Source organism: Mytilus edulis, chromosome 8 (genome assembly GCF_963676685.1).
Source record: "Mytilus edulis chromosome 8, xbMytEdul2.2, whole genome shotgun sequence".
Taxonomy (NCBI): Eukaryota; Metazoa; Mollusca; class Bivalvia; order Mytilida; family Mytilidae; genus Mytilus; species Mytilus edulis.
In genome coordinates, this window is record NC_092351.1 from 22,541,287 (window position 1) to 22,563,399 (window position 22,113).

General features: G+C 30.8%; 2 protein-coding genes across 2 annotated transcripts; both read right to left on the reverse strand.

Annotated features, from left to right (window-relative positions):
• Positions 1-2,411: 2,411 nt before the first annotated feature.
• On the reverse strand, positions 2,412-9,475 carry LOC139485084 (uncharacterized). The gene is made up of 5 exons (XM_071269203.1): positions 9,300-9,475; positions 6,218-6,392; positions 5,136-5,246; positions 4,433-4,590; positions 2,412-3,852 (listed from the first exon to the last, which is right to left on the reverse strand). The coding sequence occupies exons 1-5, from the start codon at positions 9,364-9,366 to the stop codon at positions 3,509-3,511; spliced, it is 855 nt and encodes a 284-aa protein (XP_071125304.1). The 5' UTR covers positions 9,367-9,475; the 3' UTR covers positions 2,412-3,508.
• A 5,108-nt stretch (positions 9,476-14,583) lies between these two features.
• LOC139485085 (uncharacterized) lies at positions 14,584-20,255 on the reverse strand. The gene is made up of 4 exons (XM_071269204.1): positions 20,139-20,255; positions 16,979-17,095; positions 15,964-16,124; positions 14,584-15,024 (listed from the first exon to the last, which is right to left on the reverse strand). The coding sequence occupies exons 2-4, from the start codon at positions 17,020-17,022 to the stop codon at positions 14,693-14,695; spliced, it is 537 nt and encodes a 178-aa protein (XP_071125305.1). The 5' UTR covers positions 17,023-17,095; positions 20,139-20,255; the 3' UTR covers positions 14,584-14,692.
• Positions 20,256-22,113: the final 1,858 nt, after the last annotated feature.

Genomic DNA, 22,113 nt, shown 5'->3' on the forward strand with positions numbered 1-22,113 from the left:
AATAAAAATCTCATCGTAATTTGGTGAAACTGTCGTAAAAGTGACGGTTTAGCGCTACAAAACCTTGTTCAATCTACCATTTTCTACATTTGAAAATGCTTGTACCAAGTCAGGAATATGACAGTTGTTGTCCATTCGTTTGATGTGTTTTTTTCATGTGATTTTGCCATGTGATTAGGGACTTTCCGATTGAATTTTACTCGGAGTTCAGTATTTTTGTGATTTTACTTTTTTCAAACATAATACAACAATTTCTAATTTCCCTAAAACGACCCAGAATTTTATTCTGTAGTGCTAGTGCAACACACCGATAATTCAAAAACTTTTAATAAAAATCATAGATAGAAATGTTTCTCTGACTCAAGCAGATGATGGCACACTGACATTTTTCAAAAAGACGTCTAGTTAACGACTTTAATACACCCACCTCACATACGGTTATATTATAAATCATACTTCCAAAAATCATAAAATTTCAAAACAATCAGAAATAGTTTCTGAAGTTTGAATATTTGGATGTAAAAAAAGAAATAGATTTATCGTTTATAGGCTGAGGGTCTTTTTCATCATTTGAAACTGCTACTCATGCGATATAGGTTAAAATGCAGCCTTATAATGAAAACACCGTCTGTAAATGGGGATTATTTTGCTTTTATTGGTTGGATAATATTGCCTATCGGCAGATAATGTTCAACCATATTTATAAGAAAGTGTAATGAAAGAACTTTAATGAACACAAAAGCTATATTTTGTAAAACAAAATAGTTATCTGATGTGGTAAGACAAGTAACGAAGTTTATTCCCGTTCAATGTTCAAAGGATAACTGTTTGTATCATGCAGTTTTTTTAACAAATAAAGGCAACAGTAGTAAACCAGTGTTTGAAACGTATAAATCGTTTGAGAAAAAACAAATCCGGGTTACAAACTAACACTGAAAGAAACGCATCAAATATAAAGAGAGAACAAAGACACAACACATAAACAATAATAAATATTTGTAAAACGTAACACACAAAATAAACCGAACTCTAATATAAAAATGGCCTGACTTGGTAAAGGTCATTTAAAGAAATATATCTTAAAATGGTGGGTTGAACCTGGTTTTGTGGCATGCCAAACCTCCTGCATTTATAGCAACGTTAAATATAACATTAAAATGACAACATTATATGACAGGACTACAATTCGAAAAAATGGGAAAACACATAGGACAGAGAAACATACAAATAATAGCTAACAAAAGGTACCAGGTTTAAAATTTAAAACGTCAGACGTGCGTTTAGTCCAAACAACACTAACCAGTGACGCTCGAAAGCTTAAACAAGTACAAAGTTGAAGAGCACTGAGGACCAAAAGTTCCAAAAAGTTGTGCCCAATACGGCTAGGGTTTTCTGCCTGGGATAAGAACATCCTTATTATTTAGAATAATTCATACTTTTGCAAACAGTAAATTTTATAAAATGACTAAATATGATAAAATTAAAGTGGTGACTAACTACATAACAAAAACGGATACATAACATACAAAAACCTAATCCAGCACAAACAAAAATACGAGTTAGCCGAAGACTCAACGCACAAAGTAACTTCTCATTTGAAATTCTAATCCGTCGAATTTCTTGTTATGTTAGAGCATTATTATATACTTGTTTAATTAAATATTTCTGAAAATTAATTATTCAGATTATTTCAGATTGAATATCCTTCCTGGTCAACTGCAATCACATTACTTGTTTATGTAGTATTCGCACACTTCGGTATAGTATTTTAAGACGTTTTGTGTGTCCTAATTTTTCGCCTTGATCATGCTGTCATCTGTTTTTCTTCGACTATGGTTTGAGACTGCCTTCTTGTTATTTAATTTTTTTTTTAAACCAATGAAAATAAAACAATAAGGTTCAAAGCTGAGCGAAACAAGGACAAATTAAAAGAACTAAAACTCAGATATTGATGCAAAATATTAAAAAAACTATGGAAAACCATGAAGTATATTTCCAAAATATGTTGCAAAAGACTACCGGTGACCTTTAGAATGACAAAAGACAATCATGATCTTTCAAAGTCAATTACATTTGAATGCAAACAATTTAAAGTATTAACGGAAGCGGTAGTGATGGGTAAGATAAATCTGCATTATCTTCAAATCCTCATGGAATTTAGCACAAAGTAAGTTGGATTGTAAGTACGGATACTTATAAAAGGAATTTGAGGAAACCGTTTTTCTTTATTTAGTATGATGGTCTCAAAGTGCCATTTTGATACTAAAAATATGTTGTAACAGACTTCTGCGGACCACTTGACCACTTGAATAACATTGAACTTCCTGATCTATAGAAAGTATGTTTCAGTTAGACTGGGCATATGTTATAACAATGGTATATGCTAATATGTAATTACGTTAACTATAAAAAAGAATGTTTTATTTTTATTTTTGTTGAATATGTACATAAGGCTAAAGTACCAGTTTGATTTACAACATATAACATGAAATACTACCAAGGACCCCTTACATAAAAGTAACACATTTAATGATGATCTTTCAATATCTATTTCAAGTTAAATACAAAAAATATATGCATATTTTCTTTTTTATATTTATAGAGGCAAAAGACCGTCAACGCTTGATGACTTATCACTCTTGTGAATCATGGGCAACAGAAATGCCTTCCTAGTAACCATACCAGCCCTGTATTGTCATTTTTAATAAAATAGATCAACAATTTCAGCTAAATGTTCTGATAATATTTGAAATGAAAGTACTTATGATAGAACTAAGTGAAATAAATTGAATAATTTGGTTAATATTTCAGATAATTAAACGTAATTTTAACATGATTCAACTGTTAACAAAAATCAAAAGTAAGTTAGTGGTGTAGGTATTCTGACAATCAGCTTTCAGGTCTACACATGTATGTTTGTAATCAAGAAAAAGATTTTTTATACTCCAATCAATCAAATCATCACTTCCTTTGGTCGTTTTATATCAAAGGATTGATTTTTTTAACGTCGAGTGGCAAATATTTCTCGCCTCAAGGCAACAAAAGCATTTTAACGATAATAAAAATAAAGGTTGCATTGTAAAGAGACTTGTTTGGCCTTTCAACCGTATACCAGATATTGGGTGTTGTTCATTGGTTACTGCTATTATTATCATTGAATGTTTTATGCTATTTTGCCAACTTTTTTTTGATAACATTATGTTTATTTCTGAAATAATACAAATGTAGATTAGTCGATATATTTACCCTCAGAAGCTTTGTTTGTTAATGAGTACTTGCGTGTAACTATTTTATTACATGTATACACATATTTGTAGAGAATTATCGTTATAACAATGGTTAGTATTTATATTTTGTTTAATATGATTATAACATTAAAGAAAATCAGAAAAATAAAATTAATAATTTGAAAGTTAATTGTATTAAAATTAATGACTCGGACACAAAACAAATACGCAAACTTAAAATAAAACATAAATCATTGCAAGTACATGCACACATTATTCCTTTATACCATAGGTGTATGCTGATTGACTTTGGGTACAGATGCTGTATGGTCTGACAAATTAGTTACATAGCCGTTGTTTATGATAGAATTGGCAAGCCCTTCCACGTCAACTGATGTGTGTGACCTTGGATCAACGGAATCAATGGCAGCTGCATTTCGGTTTATAATATCTTCGTATGATGGTGGATTAACAGTGGAAGTATAGGTTGTATCGTCATGTAAATAAGATCCATTGTCGTTTTCTAAGGTGGAAGTGTCAAGCCTTTCCCCACCATCTAGACATCTACCCTCTGTCTGAGGATGTGTGATAATAGTAGATGAATTCCCATTATCATGGTACAAACCTTATAAAAGAATTATTACTATTTAACTAAACTTGACTACTCTATACTATCTTATATATACATGCATCTTTCGTTTGTTCGTTTTGTATTGACATTTGACTGGAAATTATTATTTTCGAAATGTTCTTTGTTTAAATATGTTTCATCTAGTATGTTGCTTTTCACCTTTAAATGTCCCAATGTATTGTTCTTATTCCAATTTTTGCATAAATGACGTTAGAAAATGTCTATTTTTTTTTAAATTGACAATAAACATACAAATGCTATGTGTTATAAAAGTATTCGATAAAATAGAAACAAAACCAGTTATACGCAAAAATTACACATACGTGTAGATATATTTTGAAATTGTATATGCACCTTAAATAATCGTCAGTAGTACTTGTTCATGTTACTTTAATCGATTATGGTTTTATCGCGACATTATACCATTAAAGATTTAAATTGTATTGCACAAATGCACATTTGTACATTGAAGTTTGAAGCCAACATTTGTTGTTAAAACAAAATCTTTTACAAATTTTTAAAAGGTGTCCAAACGAGAAAGGACCTAAAGTTTGGCCAGAAAAATAACTCTTACCCATAATACGGTACTGTGATTGTTCGCTAATTGGTCTCACGGTCCTCGATTGTTGGATACGTATGATTTTGCGTTTCTTGGCATTTGCTTTCCTCACGTAGAATATGCAGCAAAACATACAGCTGGGCACGGTAAATACCAAAAAGATCACAATCGCACTAAAACGAATTAAAAATTCATTTTTGATCAAAATATTATTTATCAAAATCATAGTCTAGGTTTAAAAGACCTCAACTAGTTCAAATATACACCATTCTGACAATAATCAAATATAACAGATATTAAATTATTTTCACATCAAGACATGTGCAAAAACAGACAAACATCAAATCAACAAAATATCAAATCAACGAAAAAAGATTTGATTATTAACTACCACATTAATTTGACAGTCTTGAACACTTTCCTTGATTTAACTACTCCAGGAACGCTTAGACCTAGACATTTTTAATCCAGTAAGTCGTAAATACACTGCAAGATTCGAAGTTATATGACAAAGGAGAACCAAAATTGAATAGAAACATGCATATAAGGTTGGCTTTGCTTTTAGTAGTTTGAAATCCAGGGATGCGTTAATACGCTGGTAACGTATATATATCGAGTTGTTGTAATAAGTTGTCGTATACGAATTTTTGTTCACCTCATTTAAATTATGTTTAGAGACCAAAGTATTACTTATTTTAATTATAAACTGTTTACTTACCCAATAGTTCCAGAACTTATCGTCTCATCAGAGTCATCCGTTGAATAAGTGTTTATGGTATATCCCGTTCTCTTATTTATAGAACTAGAAGGGCCTTTTGACGTCGGTTTTCTGAAATTACGAAATTTGTATTCCTGTTTAAAAAAAGTGCATTCTCTAATTAATAGCTTACACTTAAATAAATTAAACAAAAATGAAGATGTAATAATTGTCAATGAAAAATTGTATTACTAGGACATGCGATGAATTTAACGTAATCAAATAAAATCTAGACTGGAATAATATGTATGTAATAAATATGAATTTTTAACATTTGAGAGAGAAAAATTGAAAATTCAAATAAGTGTTATAAAGATTTGATTGCATACTATCATTTCTCTAATGGTGAAATATTATCAATTTCAAAAGCTTCTCTTCTGTAATAATACCGCGTACAGTATGACAATATTATCTCAGGAACTCAGAATAAAATCAGTTAGTTTTAACGCTTACGAATAAATAAATAATTGATAAAAAAAGAATATATAAAGATGAATCATGTGAATGTTTTGTATATTATTAAAAAGTATAATCTTTATTGCTCAGGGGAAAAACTAGAAGTCGATGGTAATTTCGTTATTTCATAATCCCTTGCAGGATATTTTAAGCAAATTAAAGTTTGTTTATAGAATACAAAATTGTGATTCAAAGACAACTACTTCAATTAAACGTTATCTGACAAATTTATCAACACAATCATTTTGCTCCTCTCAGAATTTCTAACTTGGAAGGTTTCCAAAATAATAAAGAAAACATTTTTCGAATGTCAAGTGCTCACAAGAGCTCACTTGACCCCTCAGGTATCAAAAGTGTGTGTTGAGAAAGATAACTTTTATCAAAAACAGTATTGGATTAAAAAGAGTAAGTCTTGAAGATTCCATAACTCTATTTAGCTAATGCTTCATATTTTATCATATACTTACATGTTACAGAATAGCACAAGACAACAAATTAACGGGAAAACAAAAATAAGTCAGAACTAAATGAGAAGTTCGTTTCTTGGTAAGACAAAATAAGAAAGATAATGATAAAATCAAAAGAACCTTTTATAATTTTCACAACTCGGTTGGTTTCCATAATCGCCATTGACAATGCTGTCAATTTGGTCTATGCATTTCCATTTACCATTGAGGTAACAACATTTGTTCAGTAATGGACAATAATAGTATCTATTCGACGTTATGTACTCACACACTGTATGCATGTACGGCTCCTGGGCTAAAAATAGCAAAAGAAATATAAAAGTTAGGTTGAAATAAAGTAAAAAATAACAGAGTAAGAAATGTATACAATACGTTGGCCATTTGGCAAAACATATTTTCGATTTCTGTTTGAAGTTTCTGTCGATTAGGTTCCATTAATATATCCCCCAGAACTAGAGATTAAAGAAAAACAGACACGGCGAACTCCGTTTCATTTTAAGGCTTCTATCTCGAATTTGACTTACACAGTCATCTCAGTACCAGAATCTATGACAAACGATTTTAATTTTGAAATTATAATTTCCCCCCACCTTAGTAGCAATATACCAACTTCACCTGCATATGGGATATATATTTCCCCAACTTGTTCGATATTCAAGAGCTTGCAGCTCCTACTCATACTTTGTAAGTTTGAGTAGAAAGTTGATGAATCAGGAGTATGTCAAAGAACGTCTCGTCCTTTTTCTAAAAACAGTTTATCGAAAGGTACCAAGACCGTGTTGATAAATATTCCGTATCAACTTCTCAAATAATACACGATGGTCTTGATGTATAGATTCTCCGTCCTGATGTTGTTTATCAATTTAGCAATGTGTTTTATGGTTCTTTCATTTGTCTTTGTTCTATTAATAATATTACTTTTACTGTTGAATGGTTGTATGTGATATCCGTTTGACGTAGCTCGGTACTTATACATCTCGTCAATGTGTTTGTATTGGCTCTCATTTTTTGGTGGTTTGTTTTGTATATACAACTTTTTGTATTTCTTTTGTTCTTATCACGTGACTCTATACTTTAAAAGATCCCGTCAGTATGATATAGTTCTGTTATATGTCATTATGATATATTATCTATCATGAATAACAATATACGTTGAACCACAAACGTCAAAATCATTCAATCGCGTAGTGGAATTAACTTTTTGTGGATTCTTATACATTCTATATATAACTTTTGGACTAGTTTAAATCTCGGTTTATTTCTGAAATTTATTCTTACATACTTTTGATTTTAAACCCTGTATGGTAACATTGCCTATTCAATTCAATTCAATGTTGTATTAAAGTCTCATCTCTCAACAAGTACAATCAATCTTTATACAATAGTAACATTGTAAAATAACACTAAATAAAATGAGAGCCATTCTATACAGAATTATAAGAGACTATTAAAATGCATAGATAATAATAATACATAATATGAAATAAAATACTATGTACAATATATAAAATTTCTACGTCTTTTTAAAATTAAATGACAGGTATTGGCACACACACGAATCATATTTACATCTGAGAATAAAAACACTAACTTTTGATTATCTGATTATGTAAATTTGTTAAATTGTAAGTATGCACATTGAACGACAAATGTATGTGACGTATACAATTTTCGGACGTCAGACACTCAAATCAATGAATGTGTTCGTAGATAGTAGATGTTTTTGTGTTCTGATAAATTGTTCCTCTTAAAATTGATATTCGATGATGACTGATGTACCCATAGTTTGACTATTTTATTTATTGTCTCTGTGTATTGAACGCATCAATGTACATATAACGGAATTTGACGAGACTGTCATTAAAGTGAGAGGGTTAGCGCTATAGAACCATGGATATCTTTAATCCACAATTTTCTACATTTGAAACTGCCTGTACCAAGTGAGGAATATGACAGTTCTTATCCATTCGTTTTTGATACGTTTTGTTATTTCATTTTGCCATGTGATTATTGACTTTCCGAATAGATTTTGCTCTAAGTTCAGTATTTTTATGATTTTACTCGCGATGCTTTGTCGTAAAAAAGTAAAAAAAAAAAATTTTAAATTCAACAAACTGCTTCGAAAAAGAATCTGAAAAGCTGCTTTATATTGTGAACCTCTTAAACAGTGATAGTTTCGTTCCTGATAGCAATTTTAAGATGATTTCTATCTAATGCTTAGTTTGTAGAATCAGCAACAATAACATACAGTCCTTGGTGTAAACTTACCACTAACACCATACACCATTACACCATACATCATACACCATCACACCATACACCTTGTACCATTTTACCATACACGTTACACCTTTGCACCATACACGTTACACATTACCCCATACACCATTCCAAATTCTATCTATACGATCCGAAATTACCCAAAACGCAATTAAATTTCAAATATTAAGATTATTATTATTGTTTATGTTTACTATCCGAAAAATTAAAATAAAAAGAACTTTGTTTTACACCTTTCATTCACACCATTCCAGATCGCACGTTACAAAATCACACCATTCCTTATACACCATTACACTTTTACCCTTACACCATACACCATAGAACCATACACCATAGCACCATACACCAACGCACCATACACCTTACACCATTGCACCATACACCATTACATCATACACGTTTTTTTGGGAAGTTTACACCTTCCAAGGGTAAACGTGCTGTTTTGTAGATGTATTCTCTCCCCTTGCAATTGCGCTAGGAGAACTACTTAAAGAACGCAAGCATTAGCTTTCCGTTTTTTGGAATCTTGTGTTTGCCACATTTGTATTATATTTTTTAACATTTTTTCATACGTAAAACAATATGTATTTAGATTATCAATTTATGTGTGAACAACTGCCAAATGTATTTGAAAATTGTAATCATAATAAATAACTGTTTGTCTTGTTGTGTGGCACAACTCAATGCCTTTCTATCTTTCTCAACTACAAAAATATTGTTGTATATTGTTGCAATCAAATTATTTACAAAAATCCAAACCAAGGATATCATCTTCGAGAAATTGCAGTACATTACCGTCACTATAAAGGTCCATAAACGATTATTCGTGATGCATATAGAAGCCTTGCAAATTGTTTATATACAATGCCATTTATATTTGTTGTGAACACGACATAAATTATTTCATAGACTTACTTACCAGATGATGGAAAAATCAAATTACAAAAGTAAAGAAAAACTAGTGCTGAAATCATATAGGTCTCCATTGCTTTCACTGGTCGGATCGTATTGCTGTAACAGGAAGTTTCTGATGAGGACTTTCATTCAACTGTATAATTCAACATGAAGATTTTATTGTGTTGGTGTGTCCTAAATATAGAATAAGGAAGCTTCATTCAGAAAATTTGATTTTGATAGGGAGACCTTTAAGGGACTTAAATTAAATGTAAGTTGTGTGTGAATATCTTCATAGTTATCATTGTAGTCTTATATAGATGAAGTAAATAAACATTACTTTATCAATGTCTGCAAGTATTATTTCTTTATATTTGGAACGCAACTGATAACAAAAGAACAGAACGCCTTGCCCTTTCACAGTGTCTAGGCCTCATACAAAATAAAATTTTGGCCTATAACCTTCAATTTTATTTTTATTGTGTTCAACAAAAATACCTGTATTTCATACGACTTATACATAAATACTTCACGATATTATTGAGTCATAGTTAAAACGGAAAAACCAAAGAATATTTAAACGCATGACTTGTTCCAATCTTACGAGACAGTGTTCTTTTTTTGTGTGTGGGATATTTAAAAGAATTCTTATAAAAATGATCAGGTTTTAAAAGAAGATATAAAGAACAAAACCATACCGATTGAAAAATCCGACTCCAGTAGATAATCGATTAACCCTTTACATTATTTATTTTTAAAATTTATTAATCTTAAATAATAGAAATAGATAACAAAAAATAATGTAAAACTTGATAATAGCTACCTAAGATTTTTTTAATGAATCACGGTAAATCAAGTGTGACATTTTTATGCTATAAACAATTTTTCAAAATATATTGCAAAAGACTACCTGGAGCTTTTAAATGACATAAAGGCAATTCGAATCTTTCAATGTTTTTCAAATTTTCAACGAAAAATGTCTTAATTGGTGGGTAGAATGGTCTTCCCGGATCCTGTTGTCATGGAATGCACAGTGTGAGTGAAAATTATAAGAGGAATGTGACAAAATCCTTTGTATGAAGGTCTGATTGATATTCAAAATATTGTAAAAGATTATCTGGGACCGCTTGGATTACAGTACACTTCCAGGTCTTTCAACTTCTTTAGAAATACATGCAGATAGTAATAATGTTTACACATTACTATATTTACCATGAGAAAGCTAAATATGCTAGGTATTTGACTGCTGGTTTGACGAGATGATTTAAACGATAAATGTACTTCTTGATAACATTAAAGTTCACTTCGACAATAAAGATTATTGACCGTTTATAGGCATTCCTATGGATAATAATTTAGCTCCATTAAAAGTTGACCTGTTCCTGTTCTGTACTGAATCATTGTTTATGTCAAAACTCAGTAAAGACCAATCTAAAGGTGGTATGGGAGTCTAAAACAAAAATGATAGAACTTGACCATACTTTGCCAAAACGTAGTAACTATTGATTTATGTTGAAAAATATAATAAAAATGATAGGTCACCGCGCATTTTTTCGAGCTACAGGACGAGACAAAATGACAAATTGTGTATGAATTATACAGGAAAAACACCATTTTGTGATAAGACAAAATGATAGAATTGTTAAATACTTAAGGAAAAGATAGCTTTCAGACAATGCTTTGATAATATCAAAAGAAAAGAGAGTGTCGCCGTACGTTTTTTCCGGCTAATATTCAAAATAGCAAAATTTAAAGTTTAATTTGTTTTTAAAAGCAACCAAAAAAAATCAACATTTGCAAAAATATTAATATTTATAAGTTATATTCTTATAAATTGGTTCTTTTAAATAAAAATTCACTTTATACATCTGCATTCCTGCATCAAATTTTGCTAACTTGATAGAAAATCTGGACCTTTGGTTGTCTGTTTTTTACAATTCAAGATGGAGGAAGACACCCATACCACCTCAATTTCATTTAATTGATAAATTTAACAACACTTACTGTTATTTTGATGATATTTTTTCGTTTAACAATGTTTAATGATCAAGAAGCCTCTTAATATACTGGTGTAGATTACCAAAAATAACAATCTTTATATAAACCAATTTCTTACAGCAATGCATGTTCTTCTCTAAATTAAGAAAAAAAAAACAGTTTTACACCGGGAGGATTTTTTTTTCATATTTCTTATTTTCCTCTTTCGTTAGGTGATGTTCCTCTAGCACAATATTGTCTGTAGTGACGTTTAACTGTAGCTGAAAAAGAATTCCAACCGGCATGTCGCAATTGCATGATGATGTTGTTAGCTAAGCCTGGAATTGTCGATACGAGCCGGGTAAACCTATCGATTCATTAGATATAATATCAGAAAAAACTACTTATTCATCTTATTTAATTAAATGGTTGAATATTGTTTTATTGGTATGCCTTTTGATTTTGTTATCAGTAAATCAAAACCATACTAACTATTACACATAATATGCATTATATGCAATATATATTTCTTGACACTACAATATGTAGATACCTATATATTGTCATTGCATAAGTTCGCGGTTTTCATTTGACTGTTAATGATATATTTACACTAAATTAATTATATGTTATAAAATTGAGAATGGAAATGGGGAATGTGTCGAGACAACAACCCGACCGTAGAAAAAAAAATACAGTAGAAGGTCACCAATAGGTCTGCATACAACTATTTATACCACTGGGTTGATGCCACTGTTGGTGAACATTTCGTTCCCGAGGGTATCACCAGCCAAGTAGTCAACATTTTGGTGTTGACATGAATATCAATAACGTGGTCATTTTTATAAATGTTCTGTTTACAAAACATTGAATTTTGACGAAAAACTAAGGATTTTTTTTATCCCAGGCAAGAATTACCTTAGCCGTATTTGGCACAATTTTTTTGGCATTTTGGATCCCAAATGCAATTCAATTTCGTACTTGTTTGGCTTTATAAATATTTTGATGTGCGCGTCACTGATTAGTCTTATATCGACAAAACGCGCTTCTGGCATACTAAATTATAATCCTGGTACCTTTGAGAACTATTGGATGAACACTGATTGATATTTTAGTCTTTGATAGATGAATTTTGTATAAGTTGCTATTTGCTTTGAACTTGCTCTCAGTAACTGTGAGTATTTTCGGATCTGTACTTAGTGTCTTTATTTGTGAGGATATTGCCATGTACACTCTGTGTTTTTGTAAGTTAGTTTTCTTCTTTGTATCGATCTGTCGAGTTATTCTATAGTTTGGTCTTATATTGTGTTGTTACACTACTGTACCATTTAATTAATCATAGATAAAGTTCATATAGTTAATAATCAATGGTACCAGGATTTTAGTCTAGCTCAATACGCCAGACGCGCGTTTCGTCTACACTAGACTCATAATTCCAAAACAGCTGTGTCAAATACAGCTATGGTAATCCATTCATTGGATAAGAAAAATGTAATCCTTAGTTTTTCGAAAAGTTTAAAGTTTTGTAACAGAATATTGTGATCAAAAACTTGCTGAATGGCTGTCATATGTGTGCTGAATTCACCGTTCCCCCAAAAGGTATTTTCAGTGTCTATTAACACCTATTATAGCGTATAACTGTTATATAATGATGACTTTATTACGGTGTTTTTCGTTTACTGTTGCTGTTATCACTTAATTGATAAAGTTATTTTGCAACAGTAACATTATGATTACTTCTATTAGAATACATAGAAAAGAAAATATGGTATGATCGCCATGAGAAAACTGTCCTCATAGGACCAAAATGACACAAACTAAAGGTCACCGTACGGCCTTCAACAATGAGCAAAGCCCATACCGCATAGTCAGCTATAAAAGGACCCGAGAAGACAATGTAAAACAATTCAAACGAGAAAACTAACGGCCTTATTTATAAAAATGAAATGCACGAAGAACAAGTATGTAACACGTAATCAAACGACAACCACTGAATCACATGCTCCTGATTTAAGACAGGCACATACATAAATAAGGTTGCGGGGTTAAACATGTAAGAAGGATCCCAATCCTCCTCCTAACCTGGGACAGTGGTTTAACATTCCAACATAAGAATGAACTATAAAAATCAGTTATAACTCATCAGATGGACAAAAACACAGGTGGACGTGGCCGGGTACTTATACATTCCGACACAAAATGACACAATGAACAGATCTGACAGTACTCGCAGCTATATGACAGCTAGTTCAAATAATTATCAAAGGTACCAGGATTATAATTTAGTACGCCAGACTAACAACTAATAAAAAATCATACATCTAAGACTTAACTATCAATCCGTACACACCCAACATCCAATGGGTTCAGTGTAAAGACGTCATAAACAGCCAGGGAAAACGTGATGTGCAATGCCAAGTTACCGACAGGTATCGACAGATTGAAGATCCATGAATATGTATATGTATATAACATACTAGTTATATTTAGTTAGCTTTTAATTTACTGATATCAAAATCAATATTTGTACACAAAAAAAACAATATTCAATGATCTTATTACAGTGTTGAATAGGTAACCTTTTAGAATAAGTTTATTTAATGGAGCGACAAGTTCACATGGATCTGTTCTAAACGGGCACGATTAACAACATTTCCGAAAAAATGAGGATGTGCTATCCCGTTTGAAATAAGTTTTCTACAGCTACAGCCAAACTTCAAAACCGAATCATTATATCGATGGAAAATTTTGGTAAAGATTTTAAGTTATTCATGGTAACGATATCCCTGGTTTGATAATTTACCAGTAATATATAGATTGCGTTTATTAAAATCAAAAACATCACAACAGACACGGGCATAGCGAACAAGCTGTGAAATATAAACACCGTAAGATGGTGACAAAGGAACATCACCATCTAAAAATGGAAAATTAACAACAGGGAACGAGAAGTCGTCTCTTTTGTCGTAAATTTTTGTGTGGAGTTTCCCGTTTACAATCGAAATATCTAAATCTAGGAAAGGACAGTTATTACCGAATACATTTGATTTAGTTAAAGTAAGTTCATTGAGATAAATTTCAGCAGTATATTGAGAAAATTCTTGATTATTTAACGAAAAAATATCATCAAGATAACGGTAAATGTTGTTGAATTTATCATGATCAATTAAATGCAAATTGGACGGGTCTTTACTGAGTTCATCCATTCATCTAATATTAACGCTTCCATTGAAAACTTAAATGTAATCTATAGACATTGTCATACATTATCTTTATTTGTAATGGCAGTATACGCAGTTGTTATGCTTTAATCACAAATCAGAAAAAAAACATTAAATTTAAAAGTTGATTTTATTCAAGTTTATAATTAAAACAGAAAACAAATGCGCAGAGTACATATTTAAAAACGCTAGTAACTACAACTGTATACACCCGTTATTTCTATATGATGTCTTCGTATGCTGGCGGATTTTCTTTGGGTATAGATGTTGTATCGTCTGCTAAATTAGTAACAGCGCCGTTATATACGTCAACTACTGTGTGTGTTCTTGGATCAGAGGAAACATTCAGTTTGGCAGCTGTATTTCGATTTATAATATCTTCGTATGCTGGTGGATTCAAAGTGGGAGTATATGCTGTATCGTCTGGAAAATTTGTTTCAATGTCATAACCTGAGGTAGCATTGGCAAGACTTTTCCAACCATTTCGACATCCAGTCTGTGTCTCAGGATTTGAGATAATAGCAGCTGAATTCCCATTGTCATGGTACAAACCTGATGTAAGAATTGTCTAGCATGATTATTTGTTGGTATACACATTCAAAATATCAAATGAGTAGATTTGGCTAAGTAAGTCCTTATATTTGAAAACCACTGACAAAAACTAAGATCTATTAAGTTCATAAATTTTGTGATGGTTTAAGATTAAATAAAATGACTATACGTAAAGTCAAAATTAAGACCCTGTTCAAGGCAGAAAATACACGCATTATATGATGGACTTTATGGTATTGAAACGTAGTACAAATGGATGTCACCCGTGCATACAAATGACACAATAAACAAATTAATTAACGAAACTTTCGTGCTTCAATTGCAATGCAAATTCTACTTTATCAATTTAAACAACAGTTGTCATTCTATATGATAATGGCAGCTGATACGGTTGTTAAACATTATATGCCTCTCACAGTAAATAATACAATACAGATCGTACATTGTATGTTTGTATCAACGTTTGTATAGTATTAACTTTTTCGAAATTGTTTTCCACGAAACTGTTTTTGGCTTGGTTTGAATGATGGCCTTGTTTCGACTTGGTTTTGTGCTTCTTTCACATCGTAATTTCTTAATGAAGTGTTAAACTGCAATCAATACAATAATTGACGCTTGCAGCGCAAAAAGTATCTGTTATTATAATTTTCGGGGGAAATAGGCCTAGGGGGACACATTTTATATGAAATTCACTTACACATACATGCAATTTGAAATATCCAGTAGATCTTGAATTACTGATTATAAACGATTATCGTTTGGTCGCGTAATATATTATACTATTATTGTTATAAATTTAACTACACCAGAAGTGCATTTTGAAAATAAGCATCTCTGCAATGCAGCTTGAGACCATTTTTTTGTTGGTAAAAGCAAACTTTTACTTGGTGTTTAAGCCACACAATGACCTTAAAGTATATCCAAATACGAACATCTTACCAATAATACGATATTGTAGTTGTTCGTTGGTTAATTGTGAGGTCCTTGATTGTTGAAAGCGTCTGATATTTTTTAGTTTCTTTGCATTTTCGTTCCTCATATAGTATCGACAGCAAGACAGGCAACATGAAATGGTAACTGCAAAAGGCAAAACAATTGCCCTGAAACGAATTAAAAATAAATTTTTTGTTTAAAACAAACTTAATATAAAAAGAAAAATAATGTTTCTGAAACATTTATTTATAGGTTAAATAGGCCTAGCGTATTTCAAATATACCTCTCTGTGAAAACAATCAGATACAAAAGATGTGACATTATTTCATTTCTTCTATAGCGTCTAAATAGTATTCACTGTCTCATATATCTTTTTTCCGAAAATTATAGCCTTTTATTCCATGATACAATGCATCAAAACTATTTTATGAGTATATGTTTGTCAATTACTCACATGCAGACACATGTTAACAAAAACTGGTGCTTCAAAGTGAAAAAAGTAGTACAATCCAGCTCAAAACAACTGGTTTTTTTTTTATTAAAATCTTTTTCGTTAATCGAACTAAATATTTAATACATATGGTGTGTCCGAAACGCTTTTGGGATTTACAAAAATCTAAGCATTAGAAACCCACGAATTTGTTAATTCGCTGCAACTTCAAAAGCTATACGTCTAACCAAAAATTAAAAACGGCAAATGTATGTAAGTAGATATAAGAAGATGAGTTATGAGTGCCTATAAGACAACTCTCCATCCAAGTCACGATTTAAAAAAATCAACCATAATAGGTCAAAGTACGGTCTTCAACACGGAGCCCCTGCTCACAGCAAACATCAAACTCCGTCAGCTTAGCTCAATGAGGTTTGGGTGCCTGTAATGCGTAAATACAATACCAGCCTCTGTATATCTAGTTTAACTAATTAATAGTAATAAACGGAGTTGGTTTTTCTATCTAATAAAATTCTAGCTTAATACCAAAAAATATATTTAATCAATTTTAATGTTTTACTCGTTCCTTACGCAATAGCTCCAGAATTTGTTTCCGTCTCATTAGAATTATCCATTAAATATGCGTGTATCTAATTTCCTGTTTCCCCTCTAGTATATCTTGAAGAATCTCTGGACAGTGTCGGTTTTCTGAAATCAAGAATTTCATATTTCAGTTTACAAATGTAGGGCGTTTTGCAATCGATATCTTTCACAAAAATAAATTAAACAACGACAACGAAGGTGAAATAAAAGCCATTGGTTGTATTGAAGTTCAAATACTACGACATGAGATAAACGCAACGTAAATCATGCGTTTCACATGTGAATTTACAAACAAAATGCGTTTTTCAATTGATATCTTCCACACAAAAAAAAAACATAGGCGGAAATAAAAAATGACCTTTGTTAGCCTTATAACATAATTTCTAAGAAATGAGATACATTTAAAGTAAGTATAGTTGATATGTATGTACAACATGTTAACTGTCAGAAATTAAAAACAAAATTCAAAATATACATAAATAAACAATGAGTGTTGAGAGTTTTGATAAGTCACTTCCCAAATTTTTCTATATGTATTAGTAAATACATAATTGCCAAACACCTGACGTATGTGTAATGATTGTTATTGAAATCATCGACGTGGTCCAAGAATTTTATACATGCCAAGAGTACAGTTAACAAATTAATATATCTGTGAATATCATATATCTCCCCAAAAGAGGCGTAGTTTAAATCAGCTGTATTTACAAAGTGCAACCGAAAATATTATTAAAGGCAAAAAGGTGATGGAAGCGCAATGATTCTAAACTGCATTATTCAGCAGGACATTCATTAAAACAAACAAAAAGAACAATGGTGTAGTTGATACGACAGTTCATTGATTACACTTAATAATTTATCATTGGAAGGTTGGTTGAATATGAGGACATCATGACACTACAACTTAATAGTAAAACATTAAAATACTGAATAACGTTCAAAGCACATGACCATTTGGAGAGGTTTATCGTGAGACCCGAATCTTCCCAAAATCTATAAACCGTCATAACAAAAAAACCAACAAGTCAACAATAATCAAATCAGTATAAAACAAAATAACTGAAATACAAAAGGAATGCAACACTTAAGGCAAACTGATGAACAGATAACACACAGAAATGACGCACACTGAAAAATCTAAAAATAAAAAAGAAACATAGGTTCACAAAAAACAGAGGCAATAATCGTGGGAGAACAGAACTTGCTTCTTGAAATCAATTTTATTTGCAGACAAGATTTTGGTTGTGAAATTTCATACATGAGGCCTTAGCCTCAATGTAGTTACGACCATGTTGAATAAAAGTGAGGTAAGTGTTCCTAAGACAATATACCTCAAGTTATATGAAACCCATTTTCAGACATTTCAAGTTCAAGTATATCTAAATAATATTTAGAATTTTATTAGTAAAAGATTTGGGAAGTGACTCTTTTTTGTTGAAAAAAGATGAATTTTATGACGAATCTAGTTCATCCCATACTTTTGGAAAACATTTATGAAATGGCCTAAAAGACCTGCCGAGTTATTTATTTTTTATACAGTGTAAGTCAGGTTATTTATTTTCAAATTACCACAGAACAAACCATTCATTGTTGTGATTATCAAGGCTGAGTTATTTGTTTTCAAAATCCTCCTCCCTCCTCCGGAATATCAATTGGTCGTCACAATTGCAGACGTGGGTTTATTATTCATGTTCATCTCCGTCTAATCCAAATCAGAACATGTTATTTAGTGGTGTAATTATTAATTGCTGTACTGGTTTTTTTTTGTCGTTTTTGTTTAAATTTCTTTGACCTCAATCGAACTTCGTTTTTCACATTTCGTCATGTCTATGCCATTTGTTTGTTTTTATTAAAAATGAGATATATAATTTGCTCGTTGTTATTGGTCGTACGGTGACCAAAAGTCGATAAAATTTAATCTAATGGTTATTATTTGGTTATTTATCTATCATTAAAGACATAAAAGACGATATAACTGAAATTTAAACACGATTTGAAAAACAATGCCTGTTAATTTCTTGTTTGTACGTAAAACATACATACATGCAAAGAGAGAAAGTAAATTTTCGTGCCAGTATCCTTGATTTTTAGCAATGGTAGCAGCTACTTTATACATTACATGTCACCCATTTAATATGTTTATTTCAGTATAATGGTAAATAATATCAACGTGCATTTTATTATTGCGTTACAGTGACAAATCTTTCCTTCTTGAAATTTTGTATATGGCGTATACGTATTAGATTTTTTCATACTTGATGATCATAAACACATTTAAAATCTAAATAGTCGTCTACTAGTATGTAATACCAATATTGTAAATTAACGCATCGCAAACAGTATTGACAATAATCAGAAAAACATTATGAAAAGAAGAAACAATATCAATATGAATAATTATACAAAGATTAAATATAAACAACAGCAATCGAGATATTTCGTTTAACAAAGCTTTTTAAAATCAATTGATTGAACAGTATTTGGAGAAAGGAGGGGAAAGTTTTTAGTATATTTTTGGTATATTATTCAAGCAAGCAATAACTGTTGAAATTCAGAACAGATAATGTTAGCTAGGACAATTTGTTTTGTTTTATCTTCTATTAAGCATCAAAGCTCTTTTGAATGAGTTTGATGAACTATTACTAAAATAAAATCACGCCAATTGGATTTCGCTTTTCAATGAAAAATACCTAGTTAGAAATCGTATATTTTTCATTTAATCCAAAATAGTACTGATATTAATTATTTAATTAAAATATTCCATGTAGTTTGGTTATACGCCTATACATGTTATATCACTCTAAATAGAAGAAATGGTTGATTATGGGTACAGAATATGTGGGAACAAATAAATCCATCATAGATACCAGGACTAAATTTAGTATATACGCCAGACGCGCGTTTCGTCTTCAAAAGTCTCATCAGTGACGCTTGAATCCAAAAAAGTTAAAAAGGCCAAATAAAGTAGGAAGTTGAAGAGTATAGAGGACCAAACAACATCCTTTACACACAGCCGACCGAGATTTGTATCTTGGGATCAATAGCGTTATATTAGGATTACAACTAAGGATCCATTAGCAACTATTCGAGATGTATATAGAAACCGTATACATAAATTAATGCAATAATAAATGTTAGTATCACTTACCAGATGATTCAAATAAATCAAATACAAATGTAAGGAAAACAAGTGTGGAAACTATTACGCTCCATTGCGTTTAACAAGTCGTCTGATAATTACAGGAAGTTTCATAGGAGGGATTCCAATTTATTTTTACTGCAACAGGAACAGTTCCTGTTATCATATTCTAAAGAAAGGTTAATACGTAAACACAATCATATTTGTAAAAAAAAACTTCATTCTGAATAGGGAGCTAATAAAGGGAATGCATGTTGTGTGTAAATATTTGCATACATATTATTGTAGCCTTTCATAGATGACGTATATAAATGATGATTTGTCTGATAGTATCAGCTTATTTATTTTTGAAAAGAACAGATAAAAAATCAAAGTTAACGACGCCCACACCAGTCTAGACCTCATACACAATTATTGACCTTAAATTTCTTTTCTTCTGTGGTGCTTGTGCAATATACCTGTATTCTGAAGACCTCAAATTAAATCGTTAGTGATATCAGTCATCCATAGCTAAAACGGAAAAACCCGAACTGCTATTAAATCAAAACAATGTTTATTTTAGGGTAGTTCGCTTGCTTTTTTTTCATTTTTTAAAGAATTCTATTTTGTCTTGACCTTATTGTGTGTACATGTGTATTTACAAACAATTTCTTTTACATATCATATGCACCTTTAATGTACCTTGATTAAACTATACGATGTGTGTGAAGTTAGCAGCTGGCTGCTTATTCGCCGTCCAATAATCTCAATATCAAATGAAAATTAAAAAAACATGAATATTTCAAAACAATAATTTAAATATTGACTATATTCAGAAAGTTTATATAAATAATTACAACATATTGAAATATTTGGCTTCAATAGATAATCGCATAACCTCATACATTACTCTTAGCTAAAAACAGATATTAGTTAATGAATCTAAAACGATAGAAATGAAGAAGAAAAAATACAACGTGACCAACCCCAAATTCAAAACAGTAAGTAAATATTTCTCTTCCCGGTTTCTAGTTCTCATCCAAAACTACAAAAATGCGACGATATTGACATAAAATTTCAGTTATATTGTACTTGTGCAATAAACCGATATATTGAAAGACATACCATAAAATCGTTAACGATAACATTAAATAAAAGTTAAAACTATAACCGAACCCATTTTTTAATAAAAACTTAAATGTGTTTATTTTTCAATAGTTCGCTTTCGAATGTTTTTAAAAATAGTCATTTCCTTATGCTTTTGCCTTATTTTGTATGTATTCATATAATGTATGTGGATGTTATAATATGTACAATATATGAATTAGCGCAATAAGTGAAGTAAGACATTAAGGTTAAAACCTAGGCAATACGATAAATGAAGGCATGACATTATTGCAGGCAATAAGTGAGTGAAATTCAAGATTTTTGTTTTGTCTTCAACATACATAACATTCGATGAAAATATTCTTGAGCGACGATTTCTGTTTAAATTGTCTTCCAAGTTTTAATATATTCATAAGTTGATATCGTATGGAAAGGGGGGATAAGAGAAATTTAAAAACTTGTATTTTTCTTGTGTTTTTCATGAAAGATATAAAGATGCATCGACTGTCAACAGTAGTAATAGTAATAAGGTTTAAACTTAAAACTTGTATTGGTATCATTATGAATGAAATACTTTTAATTAAGAAACCAACCTTTATGAAACAGAAACAAAACACACAAAAAAAATCACTACTTTTTTATAAGTAGTCAACAAAGTTATTTCTTAATAGTAACAACTGAATATAAAGGAAAAAAACCTTATATATTTTTGAATGATTCGAATGAATTTGGAGTGTCATAGTGTGCGTTATATTTTAAGAGTTAAAAGGTATATCTAATGCATCTTTCATATAAAACATGAGGCTCTCAAAAGCCTGAATCGCTCACCGTAATTTTTTTGGTTAAATCTCTCATCAATGATTATTTTGGCTTTTCAATTTATTTAAATGTTCTTTGA

Coding starts and splice junctions, on each gene's coding strand:
- LOC139485084 (XM_071269203.1), bottom strand. CDS start 9,366: ATGGAGACCTATATGATTTCAGCACTAGTTTTTCTTTACTTTTGTAAT. Junction 6,393..9,299: donor TTTGATTTTTCCATCATCTG/GTAAGTAAGTCT, acceptor TGCTATTTTTAG/CCCAGGAGCCGTACATGCAT. Junction 3,853..4,432: donor ATCACAGTACCGTATTATGG/GTAAGAGTTATT, acceptor TTCTTTTATAAG/GTTTGTACCATGATAATGGG.
- LOC139485085 (XM_071269204.1), bottom strand. CDS start 17,022: ATGGATAATTCTAATGAGACGGAAACAAATTCTGGAGCTATTGC. Junction 16,125..16,978: donor ACAAATTCTGGAGCTATTGC/GTAAGGAACGAG, acceptor AATTCGTTTCAG/GGCAATTGTTTTGCCTTTTG. Junction 15,025..15,963: donor ACTACAATATCGTATTATTG/GTAAGATGTTCG, acceptor TTCTTACATCAG/GTTTGTACCATGACAATGGG.